General features: G+C 37.0%; 2 protein-coding genes across 3 annotated transcripts in view; both read left to right on the top strand.

The window, feature by feature from the left end:
- The window catches only part of cyb5d1 (cytochrome b5 domain containing 1), a gene marked incomplete at its 5' end in the record, with an annotated part of 8,178 nt that extends 271 nt beyond the window's left edge, over positions 1-7,907 (top strand). Inside the window, 3 exons of the mRNA XM_079804148.1 lie at positions 123-199; positions 2,268-2,489; positions 7,434-7,907. Of these exons, the coding sequence (XP_079660274.1) occupies positions 123-199; positions 2,268-2,489; positions 7,434-7,661 (527 nt within the window). The 3' untranslated portion in view covers positions 7,662-7,907. The remainder of the gene's footprint in view (positions 1-122; positions 200-2,267; positions 2,490-7,433) is intronic.
- A 3,179-nt stretch (positions 7,908-11,086) lies between these two features.
- The window catches only part of chd3 (chromodomain helicase DNA binding protein 3), a 99,209-nt gene continuing 88,841 nt past the window's right edge, over positions 11,087-21,454 (top strand). For both annotated transcript variants that reach the window (XM_079809031.1, XM_079809030.1), the window contains exons 1-3: positions 11,087-11,426; positions 18,935-19,077; positions 20,995-21,168. In XM_079809031.1, coding sequence (XP_079665157.1) covers positions 11,261-11,426; positions 18,935-19,077; positions 20,995-21,168 — 483 coding nt within the window. In that variant the 5' untranslated portion in view covers positions 11,087-11,260. The remainder of the gene's footprint in view (positions 11,427-18,934; positions 19,078-20,994; positions 21,169-21,454) is intronic.

Genomic DNA, 21,454 nt, shown 5'->3' with positions numbered 1-21,454 from the left:
GGAGGAATATAAAGGTAAGTAACTCCTACCGTATCAACCAAAAAAAGAAAAGGAATAACGATTTTGCATTTATTAACCATTTACGCAAAGCAGCATATCAATCTCACTCTCTCTTATCATAGGTGATGTGTTATTGAAACCTATTATGGAGTGTGCAGGAAAGGACATCAGTAACTGGTTTGACCCAAAGACAAAAGACGTAAGACCACACAAAAACTGTGCAAAAAAACTTATAATATAACATTTTCGTGTAATTTGGCAAAAACAAGAACTGTACAGAAAATAGTGGTGTTTTGAAATGAGGGGGCAAAGTCCTCCAGTTTATGTTTTTAATTTTAATCAATCAAATGTAAATTCATGTCCCAGTTACACTTAATCTTGAAAGATTTCCTGGTTAATATATATATATATATATATATATATTTATATATATATATATATATATATATATATATATATATATATATAATATATATATATATATATATATATATATATACTGGATATATTTATAATATATATATAAAAGTATAAAAAAGTATAAAAAAAGAAACCAAATACAATTCTATTTTGTATATTTACATTAGCCTAAAAAAACATTAAAACAATTGTTTTTTCCTCGAAAAAAACTAAAGGCAGTCACTAAAAGAACTAAGAGGTAGTAACAATTTATACAATATATTTTATTTGTGAACTGATGTTCAGCTGTTGTTTTTAATAGTCAACTTATTTTTTGGATCATCAGTCATGAAGCTTCTAAACACAGATCACAGACACGGAGATGGAGCTTTAATTTCACCAAGCTATTAGCTCACTAAAACCCCAGCAGTCATCATGTTTCCAGGCCATTTCAAGTCTGATTTTGATGTGACGTAAAAGCAGTGATATCTGGGTGTGGTGAGCTGTTTACTTACCTTTTAATTAGTCTTCCCATTATCGCCATCATCGCACACACCAATCATATCCATTCATAACCAAGCGCATTGCCTCCTCTCATGTGACTTCCCCCCATTCATTCTCAATTACCCCAACATCAAACCCACAGTACGCTTAAGGGTGACTGTTAAAAATCAATGGGCTCAGGGGAGGCGGACTCCCGCCATACCTTTACCTGCTGGTGTCGCTGTTGGACAGTGTCACTTTACAAAAACAAGTGTCGACTTTTACACTTTTTAATAGGGGTGTAAGAGCGAGTTTTAGTACTGCTGGCGACATAGTGAACGCACAGAGAAGTGTTCTGCGGTCAGATCATGTTGATATTGTTGAAAAAGAAATCTGTAGAGTCATTGAAGAGTAGTTGGTTACATTTTATCTTTTGTTAAATATTGTTTGTTTATTAAACTGAGAGTAGTAGCAGGTTCAGCCAGTTTATTCAACCTGAAGAAATGTTGGTTGCACTTTATTTTTGATATTAATATTGTATTTGTATTATTTTAATGTTGAAAAACAACAGCAAAAGTAGCAGGTACACCTACTATTAATTAAACCTGAAGAGAAGTTAGTTGCACTTTATTTTTGATATTAATATTGTAATATTATTATGTTGGATAACAAAAGCAGAAGTAGCAGGTTAACCTACTGTTGAAATGTTGGTTGCACTTACTGTGCTTTTATTGAAAATGTATTGAATATTGAAAATGAGAGCAGAAAAGGTTAGACTTCCTGTTAATTCAACCTAAACTGTTGGTTGCACTTTATTCAAATAAAATTTGAATGCATTTGCCAATAATTGTTGTTCTACCTTGTTTGTTTATATCCATAATTAATTGATATACCGGATTCCCTTACAAGAAACAACAGGAATCTAGGAAACTTCACCTGCACTGACCAGTATCCAGATATTATTTCAGTCACACACAATTTTTGGCTAAAAAGTTACTGAATCGATTTCAAGTCACTGAATCGTTTCGGATCGTATCGTTCTAAATGAACCAATATCGTCCTTGAATCGTATCGACAACCTCAAATCGTGATATGAATCGTATCGTTGTTAAAACGAATCGTTACACCCTACTTTTTAATGTCACATTTTGTAATATTTGCATTGTTTTAATATGTAATATTATTGTCTCATCGTATTTTTTTTGAGGAGACACCGCCTCCCATGCCGCCTCGGAGGAAACGCCCCTGCTATAGAGCACACAATAAAAATCTTTCATCACTTTTTTTTGCCTCTACAATCTTTGAATGACAAAACATTTTTATTACAAGATTATGGGGCTGATATATTTAGTTGATTATCAATATGTTGTGTTTTCCCTTTTCAGATTCTTACCCATGTTGACCCGTTGACGTTGAGCTGCATTAAGTACTACACCCCTAGGGGGCGCTTTATACACACACCCCCTCCCTGCCCTCGCACCGACTGGGCCAATGACTTCGGGAAGCCGTGGTGGAGGGATAACCGCTATGAGGTTGGGCTGCTGTCTGCCAAAACACGCTGGATCCGCATTATCAACACTCTAACCTCCCAGGAGCGGAGGCTGGAGGTAGGCCAAGTGTTAAGCTGAGTGGCTGCCTCATAGTTGCCACAAGCAGAAAATGTTAAACACACAATGCTGACTCATCTGCAAAACGATTTTAGGATTGTCTTTGGTTCACTGCAGTTTTAAGGAGAAAATACTCAGCAATGGTTGACTTATGAATTTGCACAAGGTTTGTCTTAAGGCAGATTGAAAACACCATATAGACATACAAACAACATTAAAAACTTGGCCACAGTGCGACTTTAAAGCATTCTTGATACAGTGCCTGTTTTACCGCACAGATATCATTCCTTATGTCATATTGCATGCTTGCACTACAGCGTACTGAAGAGGGCAGGATTGCACAGTTTCTTCTCTTTCTAGTTCAATCTTCCCTCCCACCCTTTGCATCTGATCCTTTTTCCAGCTTGAGGGAAATGGACCTAATGTTGAGCGTGTGGTATTACCAGCGCTCTCAGACTGGCCGGGCTGATTTACTTGCTTCAGCAGCAACCAGGCCACCAGCTCTGGGCTGAACAACCATCTGCCCGTTTTCATTCAGCCCAGATGCTTCTGCTTCTCCTTTCTACGGAAATATAAAAAGTCAAATGCAACTTTTTTTAATCTCACAATTCGGACTTTATTTCTTGCAATTGCGAGTTTAGATATAACCTCAAAATTGGGAGATATAAACTCGTCATATTGCTAGAAAAATAGCCAGAATTGCGAGTTTATATCTTGCAATTCTAACTTATAGCTCGCATAGCAAGTTTATATTTCCCAATTCTGAGATATAAACCCACCATTCTGGCATTTTTCTCGCAACTGAGAATTTATATCTCGCAATTCTAATATAAACTCGCAATTGTGACATTTTTCTCGCATTATATCTCATATAACTTCAGAATTGGCAGATATAAACTCGTCGTAATTGCTAGAAAAAAAGTCAGAATGAGAATTTAGTTTATATCTTATCTTCTTACTTATTTCTCACAATTCAGCGTTTATTTCTCGCAATTCAGAGTTTATTTCTCAAAATGTCAGAGTTTATTTCTCAAAATTCAGAGTTTATTTCTCACAATTCAGAGTTTATTTCTCGCAATTCAGAGTTATTTCTTGCAATTCAGAGTTTATTTCTCACAATTCAGAGTTTATTTCTTGCAATTCAGAGTTTATTTCTCGGATTTCGGAGTTTATTTCTCAAAATTCAGAGTTTTTTTCTCACAATTCAGAGTTTATTTCTCGCAATTCAGAGTTTATTTCTCGGATTTCTGAGTTTATTTCTCGCAATTCAGAGTTTATTTCTCGCAATTCGGAGTTTATTTCTCGCAATTCAGAGTTTATTTCTCGCAATTCAGAGTTTATTTCTCGCAATTCAGAGTTTATTTCTCGCAATTCAGAGTTATTCTCGCAATACTGACTTTTTTCGTACAATTCAGAGTTTATTTCTCACAATTCAGAGTTTATTTCTCGCAATTCAGAGTTTATTTCTCGGATTTTCTGAGTTTATTTCTCGCAATTCAGAGTTTATTTCTCGCGAATCCAGAGTTATTTCTCGCAATACTGACTTTTTTCGTAATTAATTCAGAGTATTATTTCTCGCAATTCAGAGTTTATTTCTTGGAATTCAGAGTTTATTTCTCGCAGAGTTTATTTCTCGCAATTCAGAGTTTATTTCTCGCAATTCGGAGTTTATTTCTCGCAATTCAGAGTTTATTTCTCGCAATACTGACTTTTTTCATACAATTCAGAGTTTATTTCTCGGATTTCGGAGTTTATTTCTCGCAATTCAGAGTTTATTTCTCGCAATTCAGAGTTTATTTCTCGCAATACTGACTTTTTTCGTACAATTCAGAGTTTATTTCTCGCAATTCAGAGTTTATTTCTCGCAATTCAGAGTTTATTTCTCGCAAAACTGACTTTTTTCGTATAATTCAGAGTTTATTTCTCGCAATCCAGAGTTTATTTCTCGCAATACTGACTTTTTTCGTATAATTCAGAGTTTATTTCTCGCAATTCAGAGTTTATTTCTTGGAATTCAGAGTTTATTTCTCGCAGAGTTTATTTCTCGCAATTCGGAGTTTATTTCTCGCAATTCAGAGTTTATTTCTCGCAATACTGACTTTTTTCATACAATTCAGAGTTTATTTCTCGGATTTCGGAGTTTATTTCTCGCAATTCAGAGTTTATTTCTCGCAATTCTGAGTTTATTTCTCGCAACTCAGAGTTTATTTCTCGCAATACTGACTTTTTTCGTACAATTCAGAGTTTATTTCTCGCAATTCAGAGTTTATTTCTCGCAATTCAGAGTTTATTTCTCGCAATTCAGAGTTTATTTCTTGCAATTCAGAGTTTATTTCTCACAATTCAGAGTTTATTTCTTGCAATTCAGAGTTTATTTCTCGGATTTCGGAGTTTATTTCTCAAAATTCAGAGTTTTTTTCTCACAATTCAGAGTTTATTTCTCGCAATTCAGAGTTTATTTCTCGGATTTCTGAGTTTATTTCTCGCAATTCAGAGTTTATTTCTCGCAATTCGGAGTTTATTTCTCGCAATTCAGAGTTTATTTCTCGCAATTCAGAGTTTATTTCTCGCAATTCAGAGTTTATTTCTCGCAATTCAGAGTTTATTTCTCGCAATACTGACTTTTTTCGTACAATTCAGAGTTTATTTCTCACAATTCAGAGTTTATTTCTCGCAATTCAGAGTTTATTTCTCGGATTTCTGAGTTTATTTCTCGCAATTCAGAGTTTATTTCTCGCAATCCAGAGTTTATTTCTCGCAATACTGACTTTTTTCGTATAATTCAGAGTTTATTTCTCGCAATTCAGAGTTTATTTCTTGGAATTCAGAGTTTATTTCTCGCAGAGTTTATTTCTCGCAATTCAGAGTTTATTTCTCGCAATTCGGAGTTTATTTCTCGCAATTCAGAGTTTATTTCTCGCAATACTGACTTTTTTCATACAATTCAGAGTTTATTTCTCGGATTTCGGAGTTTATTTCTCGCAATTCAGAGTTTATTTCTCGCAATTCAGAGTTTATTTCTCGCAATACTGACTTTTTTCGTACAATTCAGAGTTTATTTCTCGCAATTCAGAGTTTATTTCTCGCAATTCAGAGTTTATTTCTCGCAAAACTGACTTTTTTCGTATAATTCAGAGTTTATTTCTCGCAATCCAGAGTTTATTTCTCGCAATACTGACTTTTTTCGTATAATTCAGAGTTTATTTCTCGCAATTCAGAGTTTATTTCTTGGAATTCAGAGTTTATTTCTCGCAGAGTTTATTTCTCGCAATTCGGAGTTTATTTCTCGCAATTCAGAGTTTATTTCTCGCAATACTGACTTTTTTCATACAATTCAGAGTTTATTTCTCGGATTTCGGAGTTTATTTCTCGCAATTCAGAGTTTATTTCTCGCAATTCTGAGTTTATTTCTCGCAACTCAGAGTTTATTTCTCGCAATACTGACTTTTTTCGTACAATTCAGAGTTTATTTCTCGCAATTCAGAGTTTATTTCTCGCAATTCAGAGTTTATTTCTCGCAAAACTGACTTTTTTCATATAATTCAGAGTTTATTTCTCGCAATTCAGAGTTTATTTCTCGCAAAACTGACTTTTTTCGTATAATTCAGAGTTTATTTCTCGCAATTCAGAGTTTATTTCTTGGAATTCAGAGTTTATTTCTCGCAGAGTTTATTTCTCGCAATTCAGAGTTTATTTCTCGCAATTCAGAGTTTATTTCTCGCAATTCAGAGTTTATTTCTCGCAATTCAGAGTTTGTTTCTCGCAATTCCTAGTTTATTTCTCGCAATTCAGAGTTTATTTCTCGCACATACAAACACATACAAATTCTTGCGGATTTATATCTTGCAAGTCTGACTTTATTTCTTGCAATTCAGAGTTTATTTCTCGCAATTCAGAGTTTATTTCTCACAATTGTGAGTTTAGATAGAATTGGGAGATATAAACTCGGGAGTGCAAGAAAAAAGTTTACAATATAAAATCGCAAATTTTCTTGCAGAGAATTTATGTCTTGCAATTCTGACTTTTTGCTGCAATTGTGATATCTCACAATTATGACTTTTTTTCTCTCAGAATTGTGTTTATGTCTCAATACAGACTTTAAAACTCGCAGTTACGAATTTATGTCTCGCAATTATGATATCATTTTTTAACATTTTTTATATATATATATATATATAAACTCGGAATTCTGACTTTTTTCTCACAGTTCCAAATTTAGAAATAACCTTAGAATTGTGAGATGTAAACTTGGAATAGCGAGAAATAAACACACAATTCTGACATTTTTCTGGCATTTGAGAATTTACATCTTTCAGTTCTGACTTAATTTCTCAGAATTGAGAGTTTATATCTCACAGTTTGGACTTTTTTTCTCACAACTCTACATAATTGGGAGATATAAACTTACAATTCTGGGAAAAAAGGTAAAAAAAGATAAAAAGTCACAATTTCTTTTTTTATTCCAGAAACTATATTCCACATCTTTCTCTGGGCCTGTCTAAAGCCCCTTTCACACAGAGCATTGATCCCCAAAAAAATTGCCATAGAATTGCTCGAGTGCCTTTTGTGGGAACGCACACACATCTCGGGATCGATCCCAGGTAACATTGCTGGGATCAGTCCCGGAAAGCACCCTGTGTGAACAAAAGGCAGGACCAATGCCCTAAGAGCTGTGCCGTAGTGATGATGCTGAAGCTGAGATCTTTAGTGTAACGGTACGTGATGCGCTAGTTTAAAAGATCAAATCAGAAAAAAATGCGGCTTATGAATGAACCAAAATCAACGATCCCGGGACACATTATCAGTGTATTTTCCGTAATCTCTGCGTGAAAAGGGCTTAAGACAAACTCCTGCCCTCTGTCTTTCTGTGCAAGTATTTATTCATACATTTGAAGCACTTTTTAGCAGCCAGATATTTCTTCTAAGCGGTTGTTTTCTGCACAGGTATGCTCAGAGGAGACCTTGGATGAGATCCTCCAGCGATACCTGCACTTCAATTCCCATGCATCAAGCTACACCTGGAAGCACAATGGCGTAAATTTGGACATGATCAAGACGCTGAGTGAAAACGGCATCCCTGAAGAGGACGAGTTTTACTGCGGAAGCCCCGACTGTAACCTCTTCTCTCCATCCATATGTCTGTATTTTAACGACGACCTCACTGAACTCTAAAAGACGTACGCATTATTAATATGAACAATGGCATATCATTCATTAGAATATTGTATCCACTGCTAGCAAATTTATAGCCATCTGAGCAAGAACGCCACATCAACTATTCATGTGTTCAGTGCTTCATCGATTTCTGTCTGTGGTTATCTTATTGCAGCTCTCTGAGCTTCATCCAATCAAATGCTTCGCAACAGAATAAAAAAGATGAATGTCAGCCTACATAATAAACCCCTGAACCATAAAGTCTGGTGGTTGCCATGGTAATTGCTAGGAGGAAATGCAGCAGCTACTGTATTGTAGGCCTCAGCGGGCTCTCGGCTCTAATTAAGTAGAATTATATATGTATGCATGTACACAGAATTGATTTCATGCAGCCGACATATCGATGAAATCACTGCTTTATGACGCTCATTTTTGTGGTGCCATTAACATCTGCAAACGTGCATCTTTTAGGCAAGCAGTTTCATTTGCTATATGCACTTTTCAACCAGGGGATCGGGGGCCAACCAGGGCCCCTGCACATTTCCAAGGGGAACCTAAGATGGCTTAAAATGATTTAAAATAAGACTAAATATACTTTAAAATAAGTTTAACAGCTAAAACTTAAGCTGTGAGCTGATGTCATATTTCTTAATTCAATTAATTCCCCCAAAACACCTGTGATTTTGACTGAAGCATATACGAGGAATTTTAAGTGTGATTTAGACCTGGTAAATTCATGCAAATTAGTAAAATCTTAAAAAGTCATTGACATTTCTATAACAAATATACATTTTTCTAGTTATTGTCAAGCTCTAAAATCTTTTAATGGATAAAAATGGCTATATGTGAGTAGATAAAAAAAAAAAAAAACGGTATTCACAAATGACTATAAAAGTCATGTCAATTCATTAAAAATAAAATGTAAACTGAAAAACATTCAGTTGTTTAAACTGCTTTTATGTAATTTGATTATTTTATTGTTTAATTTGATTATTTTAAGTACTGCAAATGTTGCTATTATAAATTATTTTGAATATTTATTAGTGCTGTCAAATCGATTAATCACGAATAATTACATCTAACATAAAAGTTTGTGTTTATATAATATATGTGTGAAATAAATGTGTATGTACTGTATGTATATGTATATATATATATATACATACACAGACACGCACACATATACTGTATGTATATATATATATATATATACATACACACAGACACACACATAATGTATATATATATATATATATATATATATATATATATATATATATATATATATATATATATATATATATATATATATATATATATACACACACACACAGACACACACACACATATATGTATATATATATACACAAACAGACACGCACACACACATATATATACACACACACAGACACACACATATATGTATATATATACACACACACACACACACACACACACACATATATGTATATATATATAGATATATACACACACACACACACACATACATGTATATATACACACACACAGACACGCACACACACACATATATGTATATATATATATACACACACAGACGCACACACACACACACACACACAGACACGCACACACACATATACTGTATGTATATATATATATATGCACACAGACACACACATAATGTATATATATATATATGCACACACACACAGACACACACACACACACATATATGTATATATATATATACACAAACAGACACGCACAAACACATATATATACACACACACAGACACGCACACACACATATACTGTATGTATATATATATACACACACAGACACACACATATATGTATATATATACACACACACACACACACACACACACACACATATATGTATATATATAGATATACACACACACACACACACACACATACATGTATATATACACACACACAGACACGCACACACACACATATATGTATATATATATATACACACACAGACACACACACACACACACACACATATATACACACACAAACACACAGACACGCACACACACATATACTGTATGTATATATATATATATACACACACAGACACACACATATATGTATATATATAGATATACACACACACACACACATGCACACATACATGTATATATACACACACAGAGACACGCACACACACATATATGTATTATATATATATATATATATATATATATATATATATATATATATATATATATATATATATATATATATATATATACACACACAGACACTCACACACACACATATGTATATAATACATACCCACAGACACGCACACACACATAAATGTATATAATATATACACACATACTGTATATAAACACAAACTTTTGTGTTAGATTAGATTAATCGTGATTCATCGATTTGACAGCACTGATAAATATTCAAAATCATATTTATAATATCAACATTTACTTTAATTATAATTAATATAATTATAAAATAATTAATATAAACATAACTTAATAGAAATATTTCTTTTTTTATTTATATTGCCACTCTTAGTTTCTGTAAATGTGTATTTATTTATTGTAATTTCTTTTAATACTTCTTTATATGGCAGAAATATTTTGGGGGCTTCAAATATTGTCTTTGACAATAGTGTCAGAAATGAACTGCTGATCTAGAATATGATAGGCTATTACATATATAAGAGTTTAATCAAAGACAGGGTATTTCAGACATGCTGGTTTGCATGGAGACTTGTGGCATGCATCCTTGAAAAGTGCCAGACTTTAGAATGCAATAATGTATTTGTAAACTATTGTAATTCAGCAGCTAAATATGTAGTATGACCTATTCCATTTCCTTTTGCTAATATTGTATTCTATCTTGTGCATCTCTGATAACTTGCTTTGTTCTGTCCTCACCTCAAATAGTTAATTTTTAAGCAATGCAACATGATGTAAGTGTGGGCATGTCTGCGGCAGCGCTCCCCCTCTAGCCAACCTCACATCAGCCCTTTCGCTCCAGTTCTTTTCTTTTTTGTGCATTTGTTTTTACAAAGGTGGGGGCTTTAAAGAATATTAAGGTGGCCATGTTTGTTAGATTCGTGTTGCTCTCGGCAGTTACTACATGCACTTTCGGGAAAGAAAAAAAAAAAACCCAGACACAGTTACCAGGCAAGTCTGAAGCAGTGAGAGAAAAAGCGCACACAATAAAAGCAGCTGAAATACAAGTTGCAATCAGCTATACACCCCCCTCCAGTAACAGTGATCATTTTGAAGGAGAGAGAGAGAGAGAGAGAGAGAGAGAGAGAGAGAGAGAGAGAGAGAGAGAGAGAGAGAGAGAGAGAGAGAGAGAGAAAAGGAGGAGGAGAGGGGGGGGCGTTCTGAAATAATATAGTCAGCCATTTTTATGTAAGGGGATTTTTCTTATTGGGGGGGAGGTGGGGGGGTTGTTAAAAAATAAATATAAGGGCGGCCATCTTTGTTTCTCTGCCTTGTAGTGTAAAATATTCCAAAACGCCCCCCACTTTTTGTGTGTCGATTTGAATATTAAATAAATATCATAATTCGGAAGGAATACACTTTTAGATCTCGCGGAACGGGGTCACCAGCGGGAATATAATGTCCTCTCTTCTCCGTTCTTGTGAGGAAGATGAGGGCACGGCGGTTAATTCCGAGGGAGGAGATTTTGATGAAGAAGAAGAAGACGACGGAGACCTGGACGAGAACGCAAGCGACATAAACTCGCCGGCGGCGCCTCGAGAAACTGCAGCAAGAGCCGCGCCAGGTACCGTACAGTCCGCGGCGCACACGGGAGCGCGCGTGGGGCACAAAAAACACATCTAAACAAACGCGAATCGTCCTTTAAACTGCGGCAGCGACATCTGCGCTACTGCATACTTCACAGGGGATGCTCTAAAGCGCGTAGGAATTGTGCATGCTTAATTTATCCGCGTGCATTTCGGCAAAGAGTTGCATAGAGTTTGGCTAAAGTTGACCGATCCCCCCTCTCTCTCTGTCCCGTCTGTGTCATTCATCAGGTCTGTCATATGATGGTGCCTTTTCGTCTCCCGCTGTGATCTGACAAAGGGTCATTAAGATGCCACCATCTCGTTTTTTGTTTGTTTACCCTGGATTATTATTCAAGCAGATAAAGAATAAGAAGTCAATGCATTGATCTAGAAAGAGGCGTGAGCGACAGGACTACCGCTTTGATTGTGACAATGTAAATAAACTTGACCCGACCCACTGCCGCCTGGTTCAGTAGAGGGCAAAGATCTGTGCTGCGATGCTTTCACTTTGCAGAATGACTGTCACCAGCCCTCAGGCTGTTTTGACTGTGTCAATAAAACGCTACATTATAACGGTATCTAATGTGACAACAACAGATAGTGATGAGTCAAAAGTTTCCACTATTCGGTCGATTACTGTGCCACACAGCATGCCATCTTATAGTGCACACAGCTTAGATATAAACATGAGGCTCTGTCATACTATTATGAGGAATTTGACGATTACATTTATAATATTTTTCATATATATATATATATATATATATATATATATATATATATATATATATATATATATATATATATATATATATATATATATATATATATATATAAACTGATTAAAGAATGCTATTTTAAAGTATATTTTCCTTAAAAAAAAACAACTTGTTTACTTAATTCTAACTTTTATCTTTTTTGGTATATTTGGGGCCTCGTTTAGTCTGCGTCTCGCGCATTTCCCACAGTGCGCGTGAATCAGTTAGCACGCGCGCCCTGTCTCGCCCCCGCGACCTTCATCTGCGGTTCATCTGGTGGTCTGCTGCTCCCCAGGTGCATGAGTTCACGACGAGGGGAGCATCAGCTCGGCGAGCGGCCTCTCAATCACCGAGCCTCGAGTGAGTGCCACTGCCGCCTCTGGCTGCAGCGAGAGGGGGGGAAAGGGCTCTGTCCGTGCGCGAGCGCGCGTGCCCCAGCAACAAAGACACTATCAAATCCAACTCATTTATCGCAGCGCAATGGCGATACTTCTGCGTAATCTGCTGTTAGTCAGAAGCGATATGATGATACAGTGCAGATACGGTGCTAGGTTTATAAAAACAAGAAAAAGTTAGTAGGTGTGAGCGAATAGGTGTTTCTATCTTATCTGACCCTAAAATCCCTGTAAACTAATGTAGTCAGTTTTATTTAGTCATATTAAATGACATTTTGGACGTGGTAATATGTATTTTTGAATTGAAATGGGCTAAAGGAGTTGTTGATGTGTTTCTACACAGAGTTGTCTGCGTAAAATGAAAGAACAAACGTTTTTTTTTACTTGGCTGCTGTAAATTGTCACATGACTACAGCTGTTTAACTCCACTTTGCCCCTCTGAAAGATGATGTCTGTGACAAAGCGCCTTTTATGGAAGCACAGTACAGGGGGGACCTTATTTGGAGTATAATATTAACCCATTTGATTTAGATGTTACCACATGAAGCACATTTTAGGTAAACTGACAACACATTTTGAGAGATTTAAAGCATGTTTGAAGCGAGTTACTGTATCAAAGAGATTATTATTCAATTCATATGTCATTTAATATCATTCAATTATTCATTATATATTCTACAAAAAGACTTTTACATTGCACTTCACGTTCTATGGGAATTATCGGAAATACGAGTTTCCGAGGTAAAAATTGCACATGAACGCCCTCTGATGTCATGTTTACCACTGGGAAATTCGGTAACAATTTTGATACCCAAATTCCCGAGATGGGCGTGACATAAACTTAAAACTTTTTTGTTTCTTTTTTCATAAACTTTAAACATGGTGGCAGGGAGAACTACTACTGCTGTGACAGACATGATTTATTCGTTTCACAACAAATAGGAAGAGTAAACCTGGGGCCCGTTTCAATAAGGAGGTTCAACCAACTCTGAGTTTAAACCTGAACTCTGAGTTGACTTACTCTGAGATGGGAAACTCTGAGTTTTGGGTTTCAGAACAGCTGAATTGAGGTAGTTCAATCAACTCTGAGTAGACTGACTCTGAGTTAAGCTCATGCACTCCAACTATGAAAAGCCACGATCAATTGAGCTCAGAAATTACGATTCACCATGGCAACAGCACCCAACAAAAAGACGTCCGCATACTTCCGGGTCAATACATAAGTTTAATTCTTAATTATTTTAATTAAGTTTAATTTTCATGGTATCCAAAAGGCAAAAAAAGATTGTAGCAGCAGCTAAAAATGAAAAATAGAAACTTAATTCAATCAGGAAAAGCTTTAAGCATAAAATGTTCATGGTTGTAAGTTTAATGACTTTACAAACATTTGACATATTAAATAAATATCATTCAGTGTCAAATGTGCTGCAGCTTTTCCCACATAGACCCTTTTCACAGACTGTGATGACGGGTCATCAATATCTTAAATCCTGCAACTCTTTTTTTATTTTTTTATGTATGTACATTTATAACACTAATACTTTGTATTATATTACTTTTGCATCAAATTACAAAAAACAAGTGACCGCTTCTGTGAGGGTGTTTCTAATAAAGCGTCTATGGTAGTGATGGTGAAAAATATCTTTCTCTCTTTTCACTTCCGTTATCAATCTCACTCTATTTTTTCCCTCTTTTTGAAAGTTGTGAAAGTTCTCCACCTCTTATTATATTATTTTAAGTTATTATATTATTTAGTAATTAGGGTAATGACATTAATTTGTAGGAAATCAAGATGACCATAAAAATTGTAAATAAATGTATTTAACAGCTGTGGTGGTGGTTATGGCATATTTCTCGTACTACACTCTAAAAAAAAAAAGGTTCTATATGGCACCAAATATGGTTCTTGGCTCGTAATCAGGGGAACCTTTTTTAGTGCTATATAGCACCAATTTTGGTGCTTCAGTGGTTCTTTGGTGGTTCTTCACTGGTTCTTTGACTAAGGTGCTATATAGCACCTCTGAAGAACCACTGAAGAACCACTGAAGCACCAAAATTGGTGCTATATAGCACTAAAAAGGTTCCCCTATGATTTTGAGTCAAGAACCATTTTTGGTGCCATATAGAACCTTTTTTTTTTAGAGTGTATCATCTGGCAGCAACCTTCCATCCCATACAGTAATCCGGTTTCAGAAAGTGTGATGATGGGAATATGAGTGTTAGATGCGTCCAACCACTGGAAATCCTAAAGGAAATTCTAATTATTAGGTTACTTCTAGGTTCATCAAGTGAACGTCAGGATCCTGCATAAAAGGACATGTCATTTTTGTCACTTTGACAGTGTCCTTATGATGAAAAAAGATGAGCAATGAATGAATGTTCCTGCACTGCAAAAAATGCTTTTCTTACTATGTATTTTTGTCAAGTGGCAGATAATTAAATTTGTATTAAGTAAACTTTGCTTACTTTAGATTTAGATTAAATGTATAATTTTTTGATATTTGTACTTGAAATACGATCAAAATACTCAGTATGAAAAGCATTTGTGGCGTTTGAATGAATGAATTAAGTATTAAAACACCCCTGGTGCTTTAAAAAGGGGAGGAGACTGAAAGAAACTCTGGGTTTACCAAAGAAAACCTGCTCCTGACCAGGTTAGGTTCACAGAGTAAGTTACCCTGGTAACTGACTCTGAGTATAAGTTACCTCTCTTTTTGAAACGGGCTTGACTTACCCTGCTTTCTCGGGTTTGACATACCTCCGATTCTGAAACAGAAAACCCAGAGTATCCCTTATTTCAGGGTTAACATACTCAGAGTTTTCACTTAACCTCCTTTCTGAAGCAGGCCCCAGGTGTCCATGATTCCTGTTCATTGTGACAACAAAGCACTTGAATGCAACAAGCTCGTGTTTACAACTTCTGAAGTGGGAATGATGACATTTCCGATAGCACGTGAAGGCAGCATCAAAATTATATATTTCCGAACTTCTCAGTGGTAAACACCATATATGTAAGTATACATATCTATGGTAAACACGACATCAGAAACTCGTATTTATGCTAATTCCGATAGCACGTGAAGGCAGCATTATTACATTTTGGGAGTTTCCCGTAACCGCGTTCAGCGCACCTACGTACATGAGAATGCAGATTATTACTATGTTTTATGGCTGCCAATTGATTAAAACAATGAATCATGTTCTCTGCATTAACATGAATTATCTTGAACCTCCTGAAATGTTTCTATAAATATATTTTCATTCATAAATATGAAAAAAATTATTTGCATTCTGAATAATACATAAATATATCTCCCCACTGCAGCAGTCCAGTGCTCGTCCTCTCATTAACAGTGTTTTTCTCTTACTGATGAGAACGCTTGAGTTGTTGTTGGTGTTAAAAATTGTATTAATCTTTAACAGTAATGCACACAGTGGATGAGAATGACAGTCAACTTGGCCTACTTTGAATATTAATTAAGCATTTTGGGCATAAACATGTAAATTACATACAGTAAAATGATTGACAATGAAAAATGACAGAATAGTGATCAAAATATTTAATACAAATAAATAAAGGTTCGTATTCATCAGGTGTCACACACTCAGTATTGCGGTCACTAGTTTAGATGAGCACTGACACCCCGGCCTGTGGTGAAATAATGCTGTATGTTTACCAGCCGCTGCTTTCTCAGATCAGCTTATTTCCATATTCTGCTGAGTTTGGAAAATTATGTAAATCGTAATCATCAGAATAGCTCTTCTCCGGTCTCTGAAAATTTCCAGATTTTGAAATCTTCATGCGAACACTCATTGTAGGCGGCGTTTATTGAACTCAATGGGCCCTAATTTAACGATCTGAGTGTATGGTCTGAAGCACATGGCGCAGGTGCACTTAGGGCGTGTCCGAATCTACTTTTGCTAGTTTAAGGACGGAAAAACCTAGTCTCTTAATGAGTCATGTGTGTGTTTTGGGCATAACTGCAATAAACTAATCAGTCTCATCTCCCATTCCCTTTAAAGGTCCCATGGCATGGCATTTTTCTATTTTTTTATAATGTTTCCTGAGGTGTACTTATATTGTTAGTATGATTTTTACATCATAAAATGTCATAATTTAGAAATAAAAGGCATTTTTTCAATACTGCTGTTTGCCCTGTGGCTGACTGCCCTGTTTCAAGAGGCGTGTCTGCTGTGAGACTTCAGTTTGTAACTGTTGTAGTTACTAGAATATACTTCAGGTTATTAGTCTATTTCTAGTCGGAGGGACTGTCACTCATGTCAGAAAGTTAGTAACTTTAGTAAATTATGGATCAGCGCTGACTGGAGACGCGAACCGTTTAGAACGATTCAGTCCGATTTGGTGAACTGGTTCGGTTCAAATGAAAGATCGTTCGCGAACCGGACATCACTAATGTACCAGAGACTGAGCTCAGCGATTGCTAACAAAGTTATTTATAGTAACTACTGAGTTATGAGAGCGCTGTCAGTCAGCGCAAGTTTATTGTGTTTGTATCTGAGAGTTCTGAATAAACACCAGTCACGCCGAGTCCGTCTTCATCATTATTACCAACTTTGTAACACATGCAAAGTACCATTATAGCTGTCGAGATGAACGAGTTAGTAAGTGTTGATTATAGCATTATTTTTAGATATGTTCCTATCATATGGAAAGCGTCAGTGACGCGCATTGAGTACACAGCGCAAACAAAGACACAACAGCAGTAATCGAATGTAATCCAGTTTATTGTGGGGTTAGCTGGCTAGCCTAGCCAGATACCCTCACGCTTACCCCCCTTCTGCTTCATCTCGCGCCGCGTTTGGTGCCTCCGCTGTGGGCCAGATGCAGTACTGGGGGTCGGGGATGTTGAAGGCCGAGCTTCGGCGTGCGTGAGGTTTATATCTAAAGATCTGACTCTGCTGATGTTGAGCAGAAACAACTGTATGCACATTGTAGAACAGATAGACGCGACGAGGACGTACAAAAACACTGACTCACAAGATAGAAAACACCGGGAGAGAGAGAAGCCGCAGTGTGTGCACGAATAATAAATAATTAGCTACACATCAGAAATCACTGATCACAGATCAGAAGGAACTGAAAAAAGACTTCTGTTTTCATTTGTACATCCAAACACTGAGAAACTGCCAGCGTTCACTTGTTCACAAGCAATGATCTCTCGAGCGTTTGCATGGGCGTGCCAGATGCTCTGGGCGGAGGAAAGCGAGGTAACCGTTCCTGCTTGGACGTCAAACCAGGAGACTTCAGGATTGGCTCGTCTGGCCTGTCATTTTCTCAAAGGCAGAGAGAGACAGCAGAACTCGGGTTTACACCGATCAACATTTCTATCCACTTGGGGACAATATTCAGGCTAGGGGAACTCATATTAATGTTGAAAAACCTCATAAAATGAAAATTTCATGCCATGGGACCTTTAAAAGTCAGTTGCACTTGTACCTTGGTGGATTTCGCTAATTACATTTAATGTAATGTTCTGAAAACTGACCATCATGAAAAAATGTTTGTGTGCTTCTATGCGTCCCAGAGTGTACATGGGTTGTGCACCCACCAAAGGCGCATATTACTAACACAGCCTTTAAATAACACAAAAACAGAAACACTGCGCTATTGACTTTAGACCAGGTTTTTGTTGGTCAATGGCGCAGTCGAAACAGCTTCTTGAACAAGAAAAAATGTAGGGCGGGACTTGATTTTGTCTATCGCAACTGGTTTGATGGTTGTGGTTTGCTATTGGTCGATCTCATGTGAGTGATAGGTTGTCCCGTCCTCATGCCAATAAACATGTTATCAGAGAAGAGAACAGATGTCATTGTGAGAGGGAGGGGGAGTTATTTTGATTAAAGATTATGAGTGCACATGAATAAAAAAATAGATGTGCACGGATAAATCTATTATAATAAATATTGCAGTATTCCCTTTAAAAAATAAGAAGCGTAAATTTTGATTTCATGGTGACATTAAAGTAATTTATTCTACTCATGCAGTGGCCTGAAATTTTCATCTTATGGAGTGCTGCATAAAATATTTATCATCGTCTTAAAATTCACTCTGTAAATAGCTTTCCATGCGAGCCGCCTGTCATAATTAGGTCATGTAGATAATCGTGTTTGTGAGATTAATTCATTGAGTACTGCAGCTTAGTTTAAGTCAAAAGTGGAATGACTTATTTCCTGTGTGACAGTCTCGGTCTCTGCACCGCTCGTGTTGCTCAATAATTGAAGTGGGAAATGATTTGAAGGATACCTCAGAGGGTTTGCAAAGAATTATGGTCACTTTCATTTCATCAGTCCTCCCGTGTTCCCTCATTTCCCTGCATCTCTCTCACTTAGATGATGGAGACGACATTGGCGAGACATCAGACAGGGACAACCTGGGGAAAAAGAAACGAGGCCCTAAGAAAAAGAAAGAGACGAAGAAGAAAGACAAGGACAAGGAGGGGAAGATGGCCAAAGCACGCAAGCGCAAAAAAATTGTATGTGGTTCTTGTGTTTTTCTGTCTGTCTGTCTGTCTGTCTGTCTGTTTGTCTGTCTCTCTGCCTGTCTCTCTGTCTGTCTGTCTGTCTGTCTCCCTGTCTGTCTCTCTCTGTCTGCCTGTCTGTCTGTTTGTCTCTCTCTCTCTCTGCCTTTCTCTCTCTGTCTGCCTCGCTGGCTGTCTGTCTGTCTGTCTGCCTGTCTCTCTCTCTGTCTGTCTCTCTGTCTGTCTGACTGCCTGTCTGTCTGCCTGTCTGTCTCTCTGTCTGCCTGTCTGTCTCTCTGTTTGTCTGTCTGTCTGTCTCTCTGTCTGCCTGTCTGTCTGTTTGTCTCTCTCTCTGCCTATCTCTCTGTCTGTCTGCCTGTCTGTCTGTCTCTCTGTCTGTCTCTCTCTGTCTGTCTGTCTCTGTCTGTCTGTCTCCCTGTCTGTCTGCCTGTCTGTCTCTCTGTCTGCCTGTCTGTCTGTCTCTCTGTCTGTCTGTATGTCTGTTTGTCTGTCTCTCTCTCTCTGTCTGCCTGTCTCTCTTGCTATCTGTCTGTCTCTCTGTCTGTCTGTCTCTCTGACTGTTTGTCTGTCTCTCTCTGTCTGTCTGTATGTCTCTTTGTCTGTCTCTCTGTCTGCCTGTCTCATTGTCTCTCTGTCTCTCTGTCTGCCTGTCTGTCTGTCTGTCTGCCTGTCTGTCTCTCTCTCTGCCTGTCTGTCTGTCTCTCTGTCTGTCTGTCTGCCTGCCTGTCTGTCTGTCTACCTATCTGTCTCTCTGTCTGTTTGTCTGTCTGTATGTCTGCCTGTCTGTCTCTCTCTGTCTGTCTGTCTGTCTCTCTCTGTCTGCCTGCCTGTCTGTCTCTCTGTCTGTCTGCCTATCTGTCTCTCTGTCTGCCTGCCTGTCTCTCTGTTTGTCTCTCTCTCTGTGTCTCTGCCTGTCTGTCTACCCGTCTCTCTGCCTGTCTCTCTGTCTGTCTACCTACTGTATATATTATTATAATAATATATTATTATTATTATTATTATTATTGATTCATAAAATGGAGAACCCTTGAATGGAGACTCATTTAAAGTAGAGATGCACCGATCGACTGTTTGGATGAATATGGTTCTCTCTCATAACTAAAAGAGAGAGAGAGAGACTATCCTGCTGCTCATAGAGCAGGTTTTTGTAGGTCAATGGCGCAGTCGTTTTCAGGTCCTCAAAATAGCAGCGCACCAGGGGCGCGAGTGCATTCGCTATTTAAACAACGTGACGCTGGACGTGAAAATGAAAACTGCGTCTGGCTGAAACTAGCAAAAAACACTAGCGTCGCGCCGCATTGCGCCATCCCGTGTGTATGATAGGGCCCATTGACTCCTTTCAAATTATTTTTTTCTTTTGTTTAAATTGATGTATCTTTTAAATAGACTAAAGCAATGACTATTTTGTCAGAACCTCTGTGAATGTTACTTTGTTTAGTTGTCTGATGTTTTTTCGCAATTTTACACACAAAAAAAAATCGGGATTCTCAATTTATCCAGAATAAGCATCTCTAGCGTTTGTTTAAAACGGGTGATTCCTCAGAGGTGTGAGATTTAGCTGCTCCATGTCAATCTTTCTCACTTGTTGTGACAACTAACCTCTGCCACTCACACACCAGACACACGTCAAAGTAGCCGGAGCAACTGTTCTCTATTTCAGGATATGATGTGACACGCACTGCGAAAGGTCTAAAAAATAAACACTTTTAATAGGCTTACCATAGTCAATCAGGGCAAGACAAAAGCACATTTTGGAAAAAGGATTGGGGATGTATTGGTTTAAATGTCTTTTTAATTTTGAAAAAAAAAAAACATGTACTTTTAAAAGTAATTGCGCAAATGTATTATCGCATTATTTCTTTATAATTAAGTGTATTAAATGAATGATCTGGCTTTCTCTGTCTCTTTCAGGACAGTGACATCGAGAGAGACTCAGAGCCGGACTTTGCCATGAACTCTGACAGTGCTGCCAGCGATTACGGAGGGGAGAAGAAAAAGAAGAAGAAACACAAGGAAAAAAAAGAGAAGAAAACCAAGAAAAAGAAGAAAGAGGATGAAGACAGCACACACGAAGAGACCACAAAGGTTATCCATTTGCGCTCTCTGTCTTTTCTCGCTCTGCATGTTATCTTTGCGGATACAGGTTGTGTTTTTCCTGACTCTCCTCTGTATCCAAACACAATCCGCTCATTATAAAGTGTCAAATTAGTTTACCCGACTCAGAGAAGGAAAACTGAACATTTGGCTCAAGTAAAGTGGAGTTGGAACTGCATGTGTGTTTTTCTGTGGATGCATTTTATTTAATGAAGAAAATGTAGTCTCATTAACAAAATTAACTTAAAGGGGTCATGACATGAGAAATCAAATTTGC

Source organism: Gobio gobio (assembly GCF_949357685.1).
Source record: "Gobio gobio genome assembly, chromosome: 2".
NCBI classification, from domain to species: Eukaryota; Metazoa; Chordata; class Actinopteri; order Cypriniformes; family Gobionidae; genus Gobio; species Gobio gobio.
The sequence above is the reverse complement of the archived record's forward strand: the minus strand, read 5'-3'. Positions and strand labels throughout refer to the sequence as shown.